Genomic DNA, 11,965 nt, shown 5'->3' with positions numbered 1-11,965 from the left:
TGTGTCCAGTTCTGGGCTCCCCAGTACAAGAGGGATGTGGCACTACTGGAGCAAGTCCAGCAAAGGGCTACAAAGATGATGAAGGGACTGGAGCATCTCTCTTATGAGGAAAGACTGAGAGAGCTGGGCCTGTTTAGCCTGGAGAAGAGAAGGCTAAGAGGAGATCTTATCAATGCGTACCAATATCTGAAGGGAGGGTGTCAAGAGGTTGGGTCCAGACTCTTTTCAGTGGTGCCCAGCGACAGGACGCGAGGCAACGGGCACAAACTGAAACACAGACAATTCCATCTGAACATGAGGAAAAACTTTTTCACTGTGAGGGTGACAGAGCACTGGAACAGGTTGCCCAGAGAGGTTGTGGCGTCTCCTTCTCTGGAGATATTCACAACCCGCCTGGATGCAATCCTGTACAATGTGCTCTAGGTGACCCTGCTTGAGCAGGGGGGTTGGACTAGATGATCTCCAGAGGTCCCTTCCAACCTCAGTGATTCTGTGATTTTTACTTGAGAAATACAAGAAACTGAAAAAGAAGTAGACCAAACTTTTTGGCAGGAAGTGGTGTTAATCTTAATTGAAATGAATATGTATCTGTGTCTCATTAAACATATAAGTCAGTGAGCAAGCCTGTACCACAAAAGAACAAAGTGAACAGGACTCCTGTCTCCATCACAGAAAACACTATCAGATGTCACGGGTATGAAAGGTTGCAAATGCTTGCTGAAACGGACTTGGACTGTGGAAGCTCTTTATGTAAACATGGCAGTATGCATGGCTTAAAGGCTTAGGTAAGGAAAGAGTTCACAGCTTTTCCACAAGGAAATTATTTCTTCAGTTCAAATTTGGAGAGACCGGTGATTTTGATGCTGTGCCACCTGGATTCTCTTCTTGCTGAAAACTTGTGAAGGTTATTTCAGAAAGGTAAAAAAAGAGCTCTTGCATGTTCTGAATAACTGTGGTCATTTCTTAGTCTGAGAAAAGAGTCCATAAGCATGATATGATGGGAGAGGCACAGCAAGTTGTTTAGAGAATATCCTTTAAGTGAATGGAGAGATTAGAGTGTAGCTGGTATTACAAAATTAAAACAATAGTCTATATGCATATTTTTGTTGTGGGTATGCATATGCTAAGTCACTCAAACCCAGACAATTCTTTTGACCCTTTTTACAGAACACCTTACAGCAGACCTTACAAAACAAAAAAATATGTGCTAAGACATACAAGCCATTACTCAGTTCCTTTCCTCTGTTTCATGGTCTATGTTTGGTTTTATGATGATTACACGGTAAGATTCATTTTGCCTGTAGGAGGAAGACTGTAACAGCTTATGTGTTATACTGTGGAAAATATTAACTGCATAAGTTGTCTTCAGAAGGCTATAGTAGAGAGAAGTAGCCTGAAGTAAGAAAAGTTTTAATAATGGTACACATTGGAAATGCCAGTTAAAGAATCTTAGGGTGCAGTTTCATAAAGACTTGAAGCTGGCACTGCTGATGAAGGAAGAAATCCCTGCCTTACCTTTGCAAGTGGTCATGTATTTCTCCATTATGCTGTGCCTTCTTTGAGCTAGTTAAAGTACTTCTGCAGTGCTGTGAACTGTATTGGGGAACTAAATCAGACTAAAACTGTCCAATAAAATAATGGCAAGAAACTGCATCTTAAGTTATTAGTGGGAAATTCTGGCTTAACCTAGGAGAAAAAGGTGGAAACTATTTGATATACTGAAGCACTCAAAGGGCATTTTTATTAAATAGGTATAATTTTAATGATGTCTTTTGTTATTTTAAAGTTTCGTTTCATTACTGCAAGTCTATGCTTTCAGTAAACATGTTCTCTGACTTGCCAAGACTGCGGGTCTTCTCATATTTAGGATCATTTTTTTCTGGCATGCAAATGCGTGTGTTTAGGAGCCTGTTACTGTTTTCCTGTCATGACAAGCTGACATCAGCCCAAGATTCTTTTTTTTCAGTTTTCTCCAAGCAGAGATGCAGGGAAGGCCTGAACGGAGACAACCTTATCAGGTATTATTTTGGTACCAGCCCTGCCTTAGTGGTTCTGTGTTCTGCAGTTGCCAGCAATGACATTAGTTTCTAGGTCCTTGTTGTCATTTGACTGGCAAACAACACCTTACACTCTTCCAGTAAGACATCTTGCTGGAATAATGATGCTGCCTAAGCAGTACTGTAAGTTTATTAGGTATCTATCACTGTTGATATGTTTGGAGGTTCAGGTATATTTGTCTTCCTGTTTGTCTTCACATAATCATTTGGTCACCTACCAGGTGACCAGAGGTTACCGAGTTTTTTCCAAGTTGATTGTTTTTTGTTTTTAATTCTCTTGAAGGAAGAGAATGAGCTAATGAACCCATTTTGAATCCTATAAAGATCCTTTGATGTTCCCTGGCTTCATATGCTCCTATTGCCAAAAGAAGTGATGAAACTTACCAGGTTCCATGGGGGAGACCTCTTTTACTTTTGTCTGGTTTGTTCATCTCTGGTGCAATTGCTGCTACTGAGTAGTCAAAATAATTCTATTTCATCAACGCTTTGTTCAAAAACAAGCAACTAAGAATATGGCTGATACCTTAATAACTTTATAACTTTGCAAGTGAATTGTCAGCACTCCTGGCCTCTTCTCTCAATTGATTCTCTTGGCCTCATGAAACATATCTAGTTGCTTTTGACAGAGATCCATCTGACATCCAGAACTCCGTTTCAGACTACCTTAGATGTTGCACAAACTGTTTCTATGACTCTGACCAACATTGTCATCTTGCCTTCAGGGTATATTCTCACCACTGAGTTGCAATCTTCCATATAAACTATTTAGACTTGTGATGGTTCATCTCTATTTAACACTGACAGACAGAGATAAATGCTGTTGTATGTTGAAGGACTCTGCCTTCTGCTCCCTATGTGTTTTCACAGAGGAAGAAAATCATAGGAGGAAGAAAAAGTCATAAGGAGGAAATTACAGTTTTTTTCATACTTACGATTACACAGATCTCAGTTTATAACCCAGGCTTACACTCAGGATAAACCTAGGCAGCCAGAGTAGCTTGAAAGGTGACAAAATTTCAATTATTTTAAGCCTCCATTAATTCTGGTGTCTGGTCCCCTGGTAAAGATTGCACCCCTTTATGCAGCTCTGTCTGGCTGTGGCCAGCCACAGATCTGACACAGCCCGGTCTCCACAGCAACTAAGATTCCAGTAAGTCAGACCTGCTGGAATCTGGCTCAGAAGTCTCATTGAGAGGCATTCTGTTTTGTGGTCTTTGCAGCTCAGTGTGACTTTCAGCTGCAACTAACTTCAGACTTTGGCTCCTGTTCCTTTTTTCTGCCTTCTAGTTCTGACTTTTATTTGCATTTTTCCATCTTTTCATGATGGAGCCTGTCTTGGGCATCTACCTTAGCATATGGATGGCTTTGGTTTATGGGCTTCCTTGGTTTCAGACTTTAACCTGGTCATTGAGCATGCTCTGTTTTGCTCCTTGCATTTATGTATTCCTCAACTGCTCTAGCTTTCTACCCTTGGTCACTCTGACTACTGCATCTGATTCTTGTTCACATCACAAATATTTATTAGTATCCCTGAAGTAATGCTCAGAAGAAATACATCATAGTATGCCTGAAGTCATACTCAGGAGAAAGAAACCATTTTCTCTGCCTTTGTGTCTTTCTTTGCTTTTGGCTGTTCTTCCCCTGTAGAGATAGGTTCAGTCACTACCACTGACTTGTGTGACAGATCACACTGGATTTCTGTGATTTGGACGCTGCAGCTAGAGTCAGTTTGCCCATTTGCTGCTCTGTACTTACACCTTGTCTTTTTCAGTACCCACTTCTTGAGCCTGCTTCAGCAGAAGATAGACTATGCTAGCACTGGAGCCATAGAACTTTTTTCCTGTAAGTCAGTAGCAGGGAGGGTCTTGGTGTCCTTTTTCTATATCAAAGAGGAAAGCAGGACATTGATATCTCTTATACTTAAAAATGTTCAATAGCTTCACCTTCACATCCAAGTTCGGGGTAGTGGCTGAAGTCTTAGGTATTCCTTTTCTTTTCCAAAGAAGGGATTGCTTTATTTCTCTTTACTTCAAGATGCCTACTTCCATGTAGATATCAGAGCATTTCACTAGTCCTATCTTTGTTTCACAGCAGTTCAGAAGTACTACTAATACAAAAATTTGTTTAGAATTTTCCACATCCAAAAGAGATTTTACCAATAAGCTGGGAGAGATTGCAAGATGCCTGAGACACAACAGACCTTCTACTGTATTTTCTAGGCAAAAGGCTGAGAAATGAACTCTTAGAACGCTAGTTGTCCGCCTGTTGCACAGCAACTCTTCTTGATCAAATGACACAATGCTTCCATTCAGTCCTTATTATTAATTAATTGTGTCCAGAGTATTCCTTTCACAGAACAGATTCTAGATCATGCAAGTTCTGACTGTGCAACTGGACACTCAGCTTACTGCCCCAGTGCATACCACTTCCATGTCATGTGCAAGCATGCGTTTATACAATGCTTCCTATGATGCTTCCTCTGCGTCTTGTGATCCTAGTTACAGACTGCAGCTTTTCTGGCCATCTTCTTAGGTTGCGGATGACTCTTTGTCTTGGATTTGAGATGGCTCTTATGCGGATGGTAGAACAACCCATTCAATATTTGCAGGAGAATGGTGTTTTATTTCCCTCTTACACGTAATTTACCATGACAAACACTTTGCGTCTAGGCTGGGAAGCTCATTCCTTCAGCCATACAGCATAAAACCACTGGTGTGCATCAGAACAGAATCTAAGCAATATGAGATATACACAGACTATTTTGTTTATACTTTTCAAGTCAACAGATGATAGACAACACTAGCATTAGGAAGTATATCAGCAAACAAGATGGCATTTGATATTCTTCTCTATGAAGGAGTTGACGAGTGGAATTTGGGAATCAAGTTCCCCATTAAGGTGTATGCAGCTTATCTCCTGGGAGTTTTTAATATCTCAGTGAGTGGACAGGGTTTCTTTTTCTAACAGAACCACAAGTGGGAAATCCAGCTGGATATCTTTAGGTATGTGGAGGAATGGTTAAGCGAGAGAGGGCATGATCTGATTGGGATGAGCAATCCCGTTCTCAGGGTAAGGGAAGGAATGTAGGCCAAGGCGAGTGAGCCTTGCAGCGGCCGAGTGAGCCTTGCAGCGGCCTTGAGCACTACAAAAGAAGGTATTCACAAAACTGGTAAACAAGTCTGGACGGAACTAGGTTCCATAAATGTCGAYGGAGCGTGGACAGCARCCTTGCACCAATCATATATCCGCTTTATGCGCGTGGACAGAAACTGTAACCAATCATGTAACTATTGCTAGCGCATGCGTATTGCTTGTCAATATGTATACTTTGTGTAAGCTCTAATAAGGGGAAAATGACCATACTCATATTGAGACTCATCGTTACTCCGGGTCCGTCCCCCCACTCCGACAAGGTACATCATCTGGGATTTGGAACATCCCAAAATTTCTCTGCAAAAGATACCAAAAGAAAGCCTTGATTTTCTGTTCTGTGCTGAGGATCTCTGTGGATACATTCCTGATTCCATGGTCAGCAGATTGCAATATGGCTTTCTTCTGATTTTCATGGTTCCAAGGCATAAGAAGGCACTGATAATTCTGCCTATTGTAGTGTAGCTGAGATGATTTTGCTTTCAGGATTCTACTGGTTTGTGTGGTTGCAGGACTTTTGTTTTTGTTTTTGCTTTACTGAGAAGGACTCTTACCCCCACCTCTCATCATTGCTAACTCAGAAGTACAATACCAATCTCATTCTATTCTATTTCCTGGATTGGAGGCTAAAAATTGGAATGTACTAGCGCCCCTTAAAAGATGTTCTCATTAGCAGCAACAGATTAAGATACGAATCTAATCTAATCCAAAGAGAATCAGGTCCCCTGCATGACATTCTCATTGATCTGTCTCTCCTGCTCATACATCAATCCCAATAACTCTGGACTATTTGCTGATGACAGAAGAGTTCATTCTCTCCTCTTTGTTCAGTCAGTCTATATAGCAGCCAACTCCATTCATGAACTGTCCATAAAGTGTTTTTTCTGATGATAATTACCTCTGCTAGGAAGATGGGAGAGATCTAAATCTTTCTGGATGATTCCACCCATGCAGTGTTCTCTTTGTGCTTGAAGTTTCCCTTCATATCTGATGTGAAAAGGCTATATTTGTTGAGATAATCAGGCTATTGGAGCCCCCTGTGGCTGTATACCTCGGAGAGATCTATGGCCGCAGCCACTTCCACACAGAGACTGTCAAGTGTTTGCATCATGGCTCATTATTTGGCTGAAGAGGCAGAATGGCTCTCTATGTTGGAGGCACACAACACTGAAGTTCAAGGCACTGCTGAGAACAGTCTTCATCTGCAAAACAGTTTCCTGGAGCTCTGGCTGTATCCTTCCCAAGATGTGGGTGCTCTTAGAGATCAACCATAAGTGATATTGCATTTGGTATAATTATCCTGCCAGTACTGTTCATATAGAAAATTTCCATGACCATTTGAATGTGCTAGAGATCACTGCTTAGTCATACAGAGTGTGAATAAATGCAGGGACAGTCCCTCAAATTTAAGAAGAAAAGTTATTTACAAGAAACTGGAGTTATTTAAAATGTGTTGTGGAATGTTGTTGATGAAAACATCCTGCTTCCTTCTCAGGAGCCCTTCTAATAGTCTACAGCTGAGAAGGAGCTCAACTGACAGGGGGTGGACTTTGCGTCATGTACTTATATGTTGATTGTCAAGGTGACTGTGAGACAGCATATTAATGTTCTCAAGCATGCCATTGCTAGTTAAAGAAAAAAAATAAACTAATCTTGAGTGATAGTTTGTATGCAAAAAATCTGGTGAACTTCTCTGGGAAGTGCGTTGGGAATAATCTGCTTTGACTTCCTGTTTTCAGGAGCACCAGAACTTTTACTCCAGTGACACATCCTTGGGCTACCTGGTACTTTCTGTGAAATATGAACAGATTGAAAAACAGGAAAACCTACACCTGTTGCTGAGGTAACAATGCCTGTTGCTGAAGTGTTTGGTACTGTGCTGTGTCTCTCATCTTACCAGGAACTCCCTTCCCATAGATATGAGTATGAATTTCATGAGTCTTTATCCTAGGGAGGACTGCAAAGTAACCTTTAAGCCTTCTTTTCTTGCCTTCCCTTCTGAGCATCTCTCAGCAGTTTCCTTCAGAAAGCTGAAGTGGTGTTTTCAGGCACATCTTCAGAGTTCCTGTGAGAAAAATATCTGTTCTTTCCTCAAAAAGGAACTTTTTATCTTCATTCTGTTTACTTAGAGACATGTGAGTACTCTCTAGGAGAAGATGCATTCCCTGGTAGAGGGCAGCCTAGCTCAGGCCTAACTTTGTACTTTGTACTTGAGACTAAGGCTCACCTGACAGTGAGCTGGAACATTAATTAGCTTTCCAAGACAGCCTGCAAAATACCATTACCTTTGGGGGTCCCACCCCCAACCTCTGAGGGTTCCACAGAGGGCCATTACCCAGAGAGAGATGCTGAATAAGCTAGAGGAAGAGCAGAGATGGTCTTGTGTGGGTGATAGGCATGTTACAGAAAAGCTTTTTAGCACACTGTTAGCTGGATGCACTTCCAGTAGGCAATATGCTACTTAAAGCAACTGAATCTCTCATCCAGGATTGGCAGAAAACTTCGGGTTGCATAGGAGTCAGCTGCAAGAGAATCACTGGTGTTTTTCCTCCATTGTAGATAGAGAAGAGTGCCAGGCAGAGAATAATCTTCTGAAAAAATTCAAAAAGAAACAAAAAACCCCCACAGACAGCCTATCTGTGAGCTGTGCCAGGAAAAGTTTGAGCCCAAAAACCTTATATAGAAAGAGTCTGGTGAAGAACAGGCTGGTATTGATTATATTAATTATTTTATTAAAATATCCTATTATATATGACACCCTTCTCAATAGCTTGTTTATATAGATGGAAGATGACTGTGACAGTCAAATATTTCTTCTCCTCTAGAAAGAGAGATTTCCTTTAATATAGGGAGAGAGAAAGGAAACTTTTCTCTATTTGTTTTCTGGGACAGCGCTACACCGGTTTCTGCTTACCATACATCAGTTTGCACAGGTCGACCTACCTAGGCTGTATCTAACAGACCTTTTAGCAGTCCTTCAAACCCTCATTGTATGGTCTTCTGTATCCATCGTAATACTGTGTCCATGAATCATATTTCAACATTCATATTTCTATAAAAAATAGAAAAAAGTGCAAAATGTGTATTAAAGCACAAAGGCAAAGGAGCAACAGATGAAGCATTTCTTTCATCTTCCCCTCCTCCCCAACAACAAGTGATGAGCAATAAGAAGCATAAATACTTCTCCTTTTTAGTGATTTTAAGTGCTAGGTTTAAAATTAATCCTCTGGAATTAATTGCTTTAAGGATAGATCTGAAGGAATGGCTACTGTTTCTTTAAAGAGACAGAGTTGCTTATGTCTCCCTCAGCATTTGCTCTAACCTCTTTTGTTTTGTGTCAGAACTCGGACTGGCACCAGACATGATCTCATCCCCATTTCCTGTCTGAAGGAGTTTCCCAATGCTGTCCAAATGGCAAAGGTGAGATCCACGCTTGCCTGTTCACACTTACACCATGAGTCTATCTCTGCCTCTCCCAACCCTTGTCCTTCACGTTATTTTCACACCTCTGTCCTCCCATTTCCCTCTTTTTTACTATTCTCCACCAGTACTGACATAAACTTCCCTTTTACGCTTCCATTTAGCTTCTCTTCTCTCTCTTCTTCTAATTTTACCTTAGCATTTTCTCCTGAAAGGACTCCTGTCAAATAATTATTAAGCAATGTCCTCACTCTCATGACTGCAGCAAACAAGAGCACACTTTGATAACACTTCTCTCTTCCTCTCTCTCTCTCGGCAGCTACTGTGCGAGGATGTGAATGTTGAACGATTCTTTCCTGTCCTCTATCCCAAGGTATAATGTACTGTTATGTCTGTATGTCCCTTTACCATCAAGCGCTGGCTGATGAGATTAATTCATAATTTGTATTTTTCCCCCTTTCATTCCCTCAGGCTTCACAGCTTATTGTGGCATTTGATGAACATGTCATAAGCAATAACTTCAAATTTGGTGTCATCTACCAGAAACCTGGACAGGTAAGCTCCCTCTTTACTCCAGATCCCAAGATATTTGAGGCAAAACACAGAGCCAGTTCTCTTAACTTAAATGTGATAACAAGGTCTGTTATCCTGTGGAAAATAAAGGCTCTGTAAAGAGAAAGGATACAAGCTTGCCTTATGTTGATTTATTTTCTTTGTGCAGGATCTCAAAGCTGCTGGGACTGTGTGTAGAAATCATTGCCTATTCTTTGTACTGTTTGTGCTCTTTATCACTTTTTCTTTCCTTTTGAAGACAACTGAAGAAGAAGTCTTCAGTAACACAGAAGAGAGTCTGGGCTTCTTGGAGTTCCTGGATTTCCTTGGTGACAGGATTCAGCTGCAAGATTTTCGTGGGTGTGTAACCAGCACAGTTCGAAAGTCAGTATGAGTTAGGGAACACTGCTTATGAGGCTTCATCTCTGAATGAGCAACTCTGTTAAAGCCCTGCTTTCATAAAAGTGCTGTGTTCTTGGAATCCCAGTGGAGGTGTAGGAGCCCAGAATGCTTTTGTCTACCATCCTCTCTGCAAGCCAGCTGGAGTTCAGACCACTGCCCACTGTTGGCAGTTTTCATTTACAGGTCTGATAGGATCTCAGTCTGGCCCACAGCATCAGCAAAGAATAATTTTTTTTTGATTGTGTGGAGGTAAGTGGGTTTCACAATGCCAGTGGAGAGTTTTGGTCTGTTTCTGTGTGGCAATCTATACACTGTATGTTTCTCACATATGGATTTTGTTTCTCGGGGGAATGCCAAAGAAAGGAGTTCCTCTAATGATTCCTGGTTTAGCTTTGTAGTTTTTAGTAAGCAAGGGAGTTCATCAACAGAAACATAGTGCGGCTTTAGTCAGTGCATTCATTTTGGGAAGATGTGGTGCCCCTCTATCACTGATTTCTTAAAAATTACCTTTGATAATGTTGATGTACGTGCTGGTGTTACTGATACCTTCTTTCTTCTCTCCACATTCTTATCTCTCACCTCTATCCTGCCCAACCTATCACATGGAATTGATTTATTCAGGTTCCGAGGAGGCTTGGATATCACTAGGGGTCAAACAGGCACTGAATCGGTCTATACAAATTTCCAGGGCAAGGAGATCATGTTTCATGTGTCTACAAAGCTGCCCTTCACTGAGGGAGATTCCCAGCAGGTATTGTAAGGAGAGCTGAGGAATTCAACAGGGTGAATGAGAGGGGTATTTGATGAGGGGCTAGTTAGGGGGAGAATGCCTAACTGCTTAAATGTTGGGAGTTATAACCGGAGTAATGGTAAAAGAAGTGATGAGGGTTTTGACTGAGGAGATGGGATGGGTTGGAGATACTAGACAGATTGATGTTTGAGGAGGGAGGCCCTGTCTTACTGTTCTGCTTTTTTTCCCCTGCATCCCCTTTTTAATACTTTTTCTCTCCAGCTTCAGCGGAAGCGTCACATTGGGAATGACATTGTAGCCATCATCTTCCAGGATGAAAACACACCTTTTGTTCCTGATATGATTGCTTCTAATTTCTTACATGCTTATGTGGTAATTCAGCTCACTCACAGCACCAGTGGGGAGACTCTCTACAAGGTAAATGGAGCCAATAGTGATGATTTAGTGATACTGATCCTTGAAGTGGAAACCTTTTCTTGAGCCTTTGGGAGAGGTACATGTTCAACCAACTGTAATCCCAACAGCTTTGCTTCCTCTGTCAGTCAGTGTTATCAGAGTTATCAGTGAAAGTGAACATTATCAGTGAAATTAAATCTATTATCAATAAACATAGCAATCCAGTGGCTGCCACCAACTCTCCTTCCCCTTCACTCACTCTTTGATCTCTGATTAGGAATCTCCTTCCTGCTATTTTCTTTATTCTATAGGTTTGCAGAAGTCCCCTGTTTTGTGTGATTGCTACTATTTAGTCTGTGTTCATGTTTGGTGAGTATTCGGATTTCATAAAGACATTGGTAAGCTGAAGAAGGCTAAGAGGTGAGGCTCAGAATGATTAAAATTCTGGAACACAAGTATTTTACTGAAAGGAAAGCAGGACTGCTTACTGCCTAGCATAGAGAAGGTCAAAGTATGATTTGATCAGTCTGTAAGTATCAACATGTGAAACTAGAATGTACTTGTATGCTTTTCAAAGTAGCTGACAAATTTCAAAAGCTTAAGGCTTGGGAATTGAAATCAGATAAATTCAGATAAAAAAACTGTGTTTATATCAAAGAGCATGAGGAGCAAATGATTCAGTTTGGGGGAAATATGTCTTGTATTTTATATGTTGAATGAATCTTGTTCAGGTGACCCTGAGTGACACTTTGTGACAGTCATTTCTGCATTGCTCATGCTGTACAGCACAGTGCTGAGAGCTGTCCCATCCTAAGACTGCACATGGCAGATACAGCTGGTTGACCTGATCTATGGAACTAACCGGCTGCATCTGGTTATCTGACGTGCCCATCTGGCAGGGGTGTGCTACCTGTTAAGGCTCCACACTGGAAGGGAGCCCTAATGGAACACAAGTTCCCTGTCTGCCGTCTCTTTCCATAGCTTTTTCTCTGTCACAGGTCACTGTATGAACATCTATATTACTTTATGTTCAGCTTTCAACCGTCCTGAGATAATAGAAAGTTTAGAAACTTGATTTTATGGTGGATTTTCCATTGTAGAAACATTTTAATCAAGATGGGATACTTTCTAAAAAAAACCCTAGTTCAAGCACAGTGATTGAACTCCAAGCAGAAAATGCAGTAAAATCCTATGTCTTATATTATGTGGTAATTCTGATTTGGTGATGATAAGGAGT

General features: G+C 41.1%; 1 protein-coding gene across 1 annotated transcript in view; it reads left to right on the top strand.

Moving 5' to 3' along the window:
* The window catches only part of LOC112973018 (rap1 GTPase-activating protein 1-like), a 45,041-nt gene that overhangs the window by 12,504 nt on the left and 20,572 nt on the right, over window positions 1-11,965 (top strand). The window contains exons 6-12 of the mRNA XM_026080362.1: window positions 6,947-7,050; window positions 8,549-8,627; window positions 8,947-9,000; window positions 9,099-9,182; window positions 9,439-9,539; window positions 10,203-10,332; window positions 10,594-10,749. Of these exons, the coding sequence (XP_025936147.1) occupies window positions 6,947-7,050; window positions 8,549-8,627; window positions 8,947-9,000; window positions 9,099-9,182; window positions 9,439-9,539; window positions 10,203-10,332; window positions 10,594-10,749 (708 nt within the window). The remainder of the gene's footprint in view (window positions 1-6,946; window positions 7,051-8,548; window positions 8,628-8,946; window positions 9,001-9,098; window positions 9,183-9,438; window positions 9,540-10,202; window positions 10,333-10,593; window positions 10,750-11,965) is intronic.

The sequence above is a fragment of the Apteryx rowi genome, unplaced genomic scaffold (assembly GCF_003343035.1).
Source record: "Apteryx rowi isolate R43461 unplaced genomic scaffold, aptRow1 scaffold_515, whole genome shotgun sequence".
In the NCBI taxonomy this organism is placed as follows: domain Eukaryota; kingdom Metazoa; phylum Chordata; class Aves; order Apterygiformes; family Apterygidae; genus Apteryx; species Apteryx rowi.
This window is presented reverse-complemented; position numbering and strand designations above follow the sequence as displayed.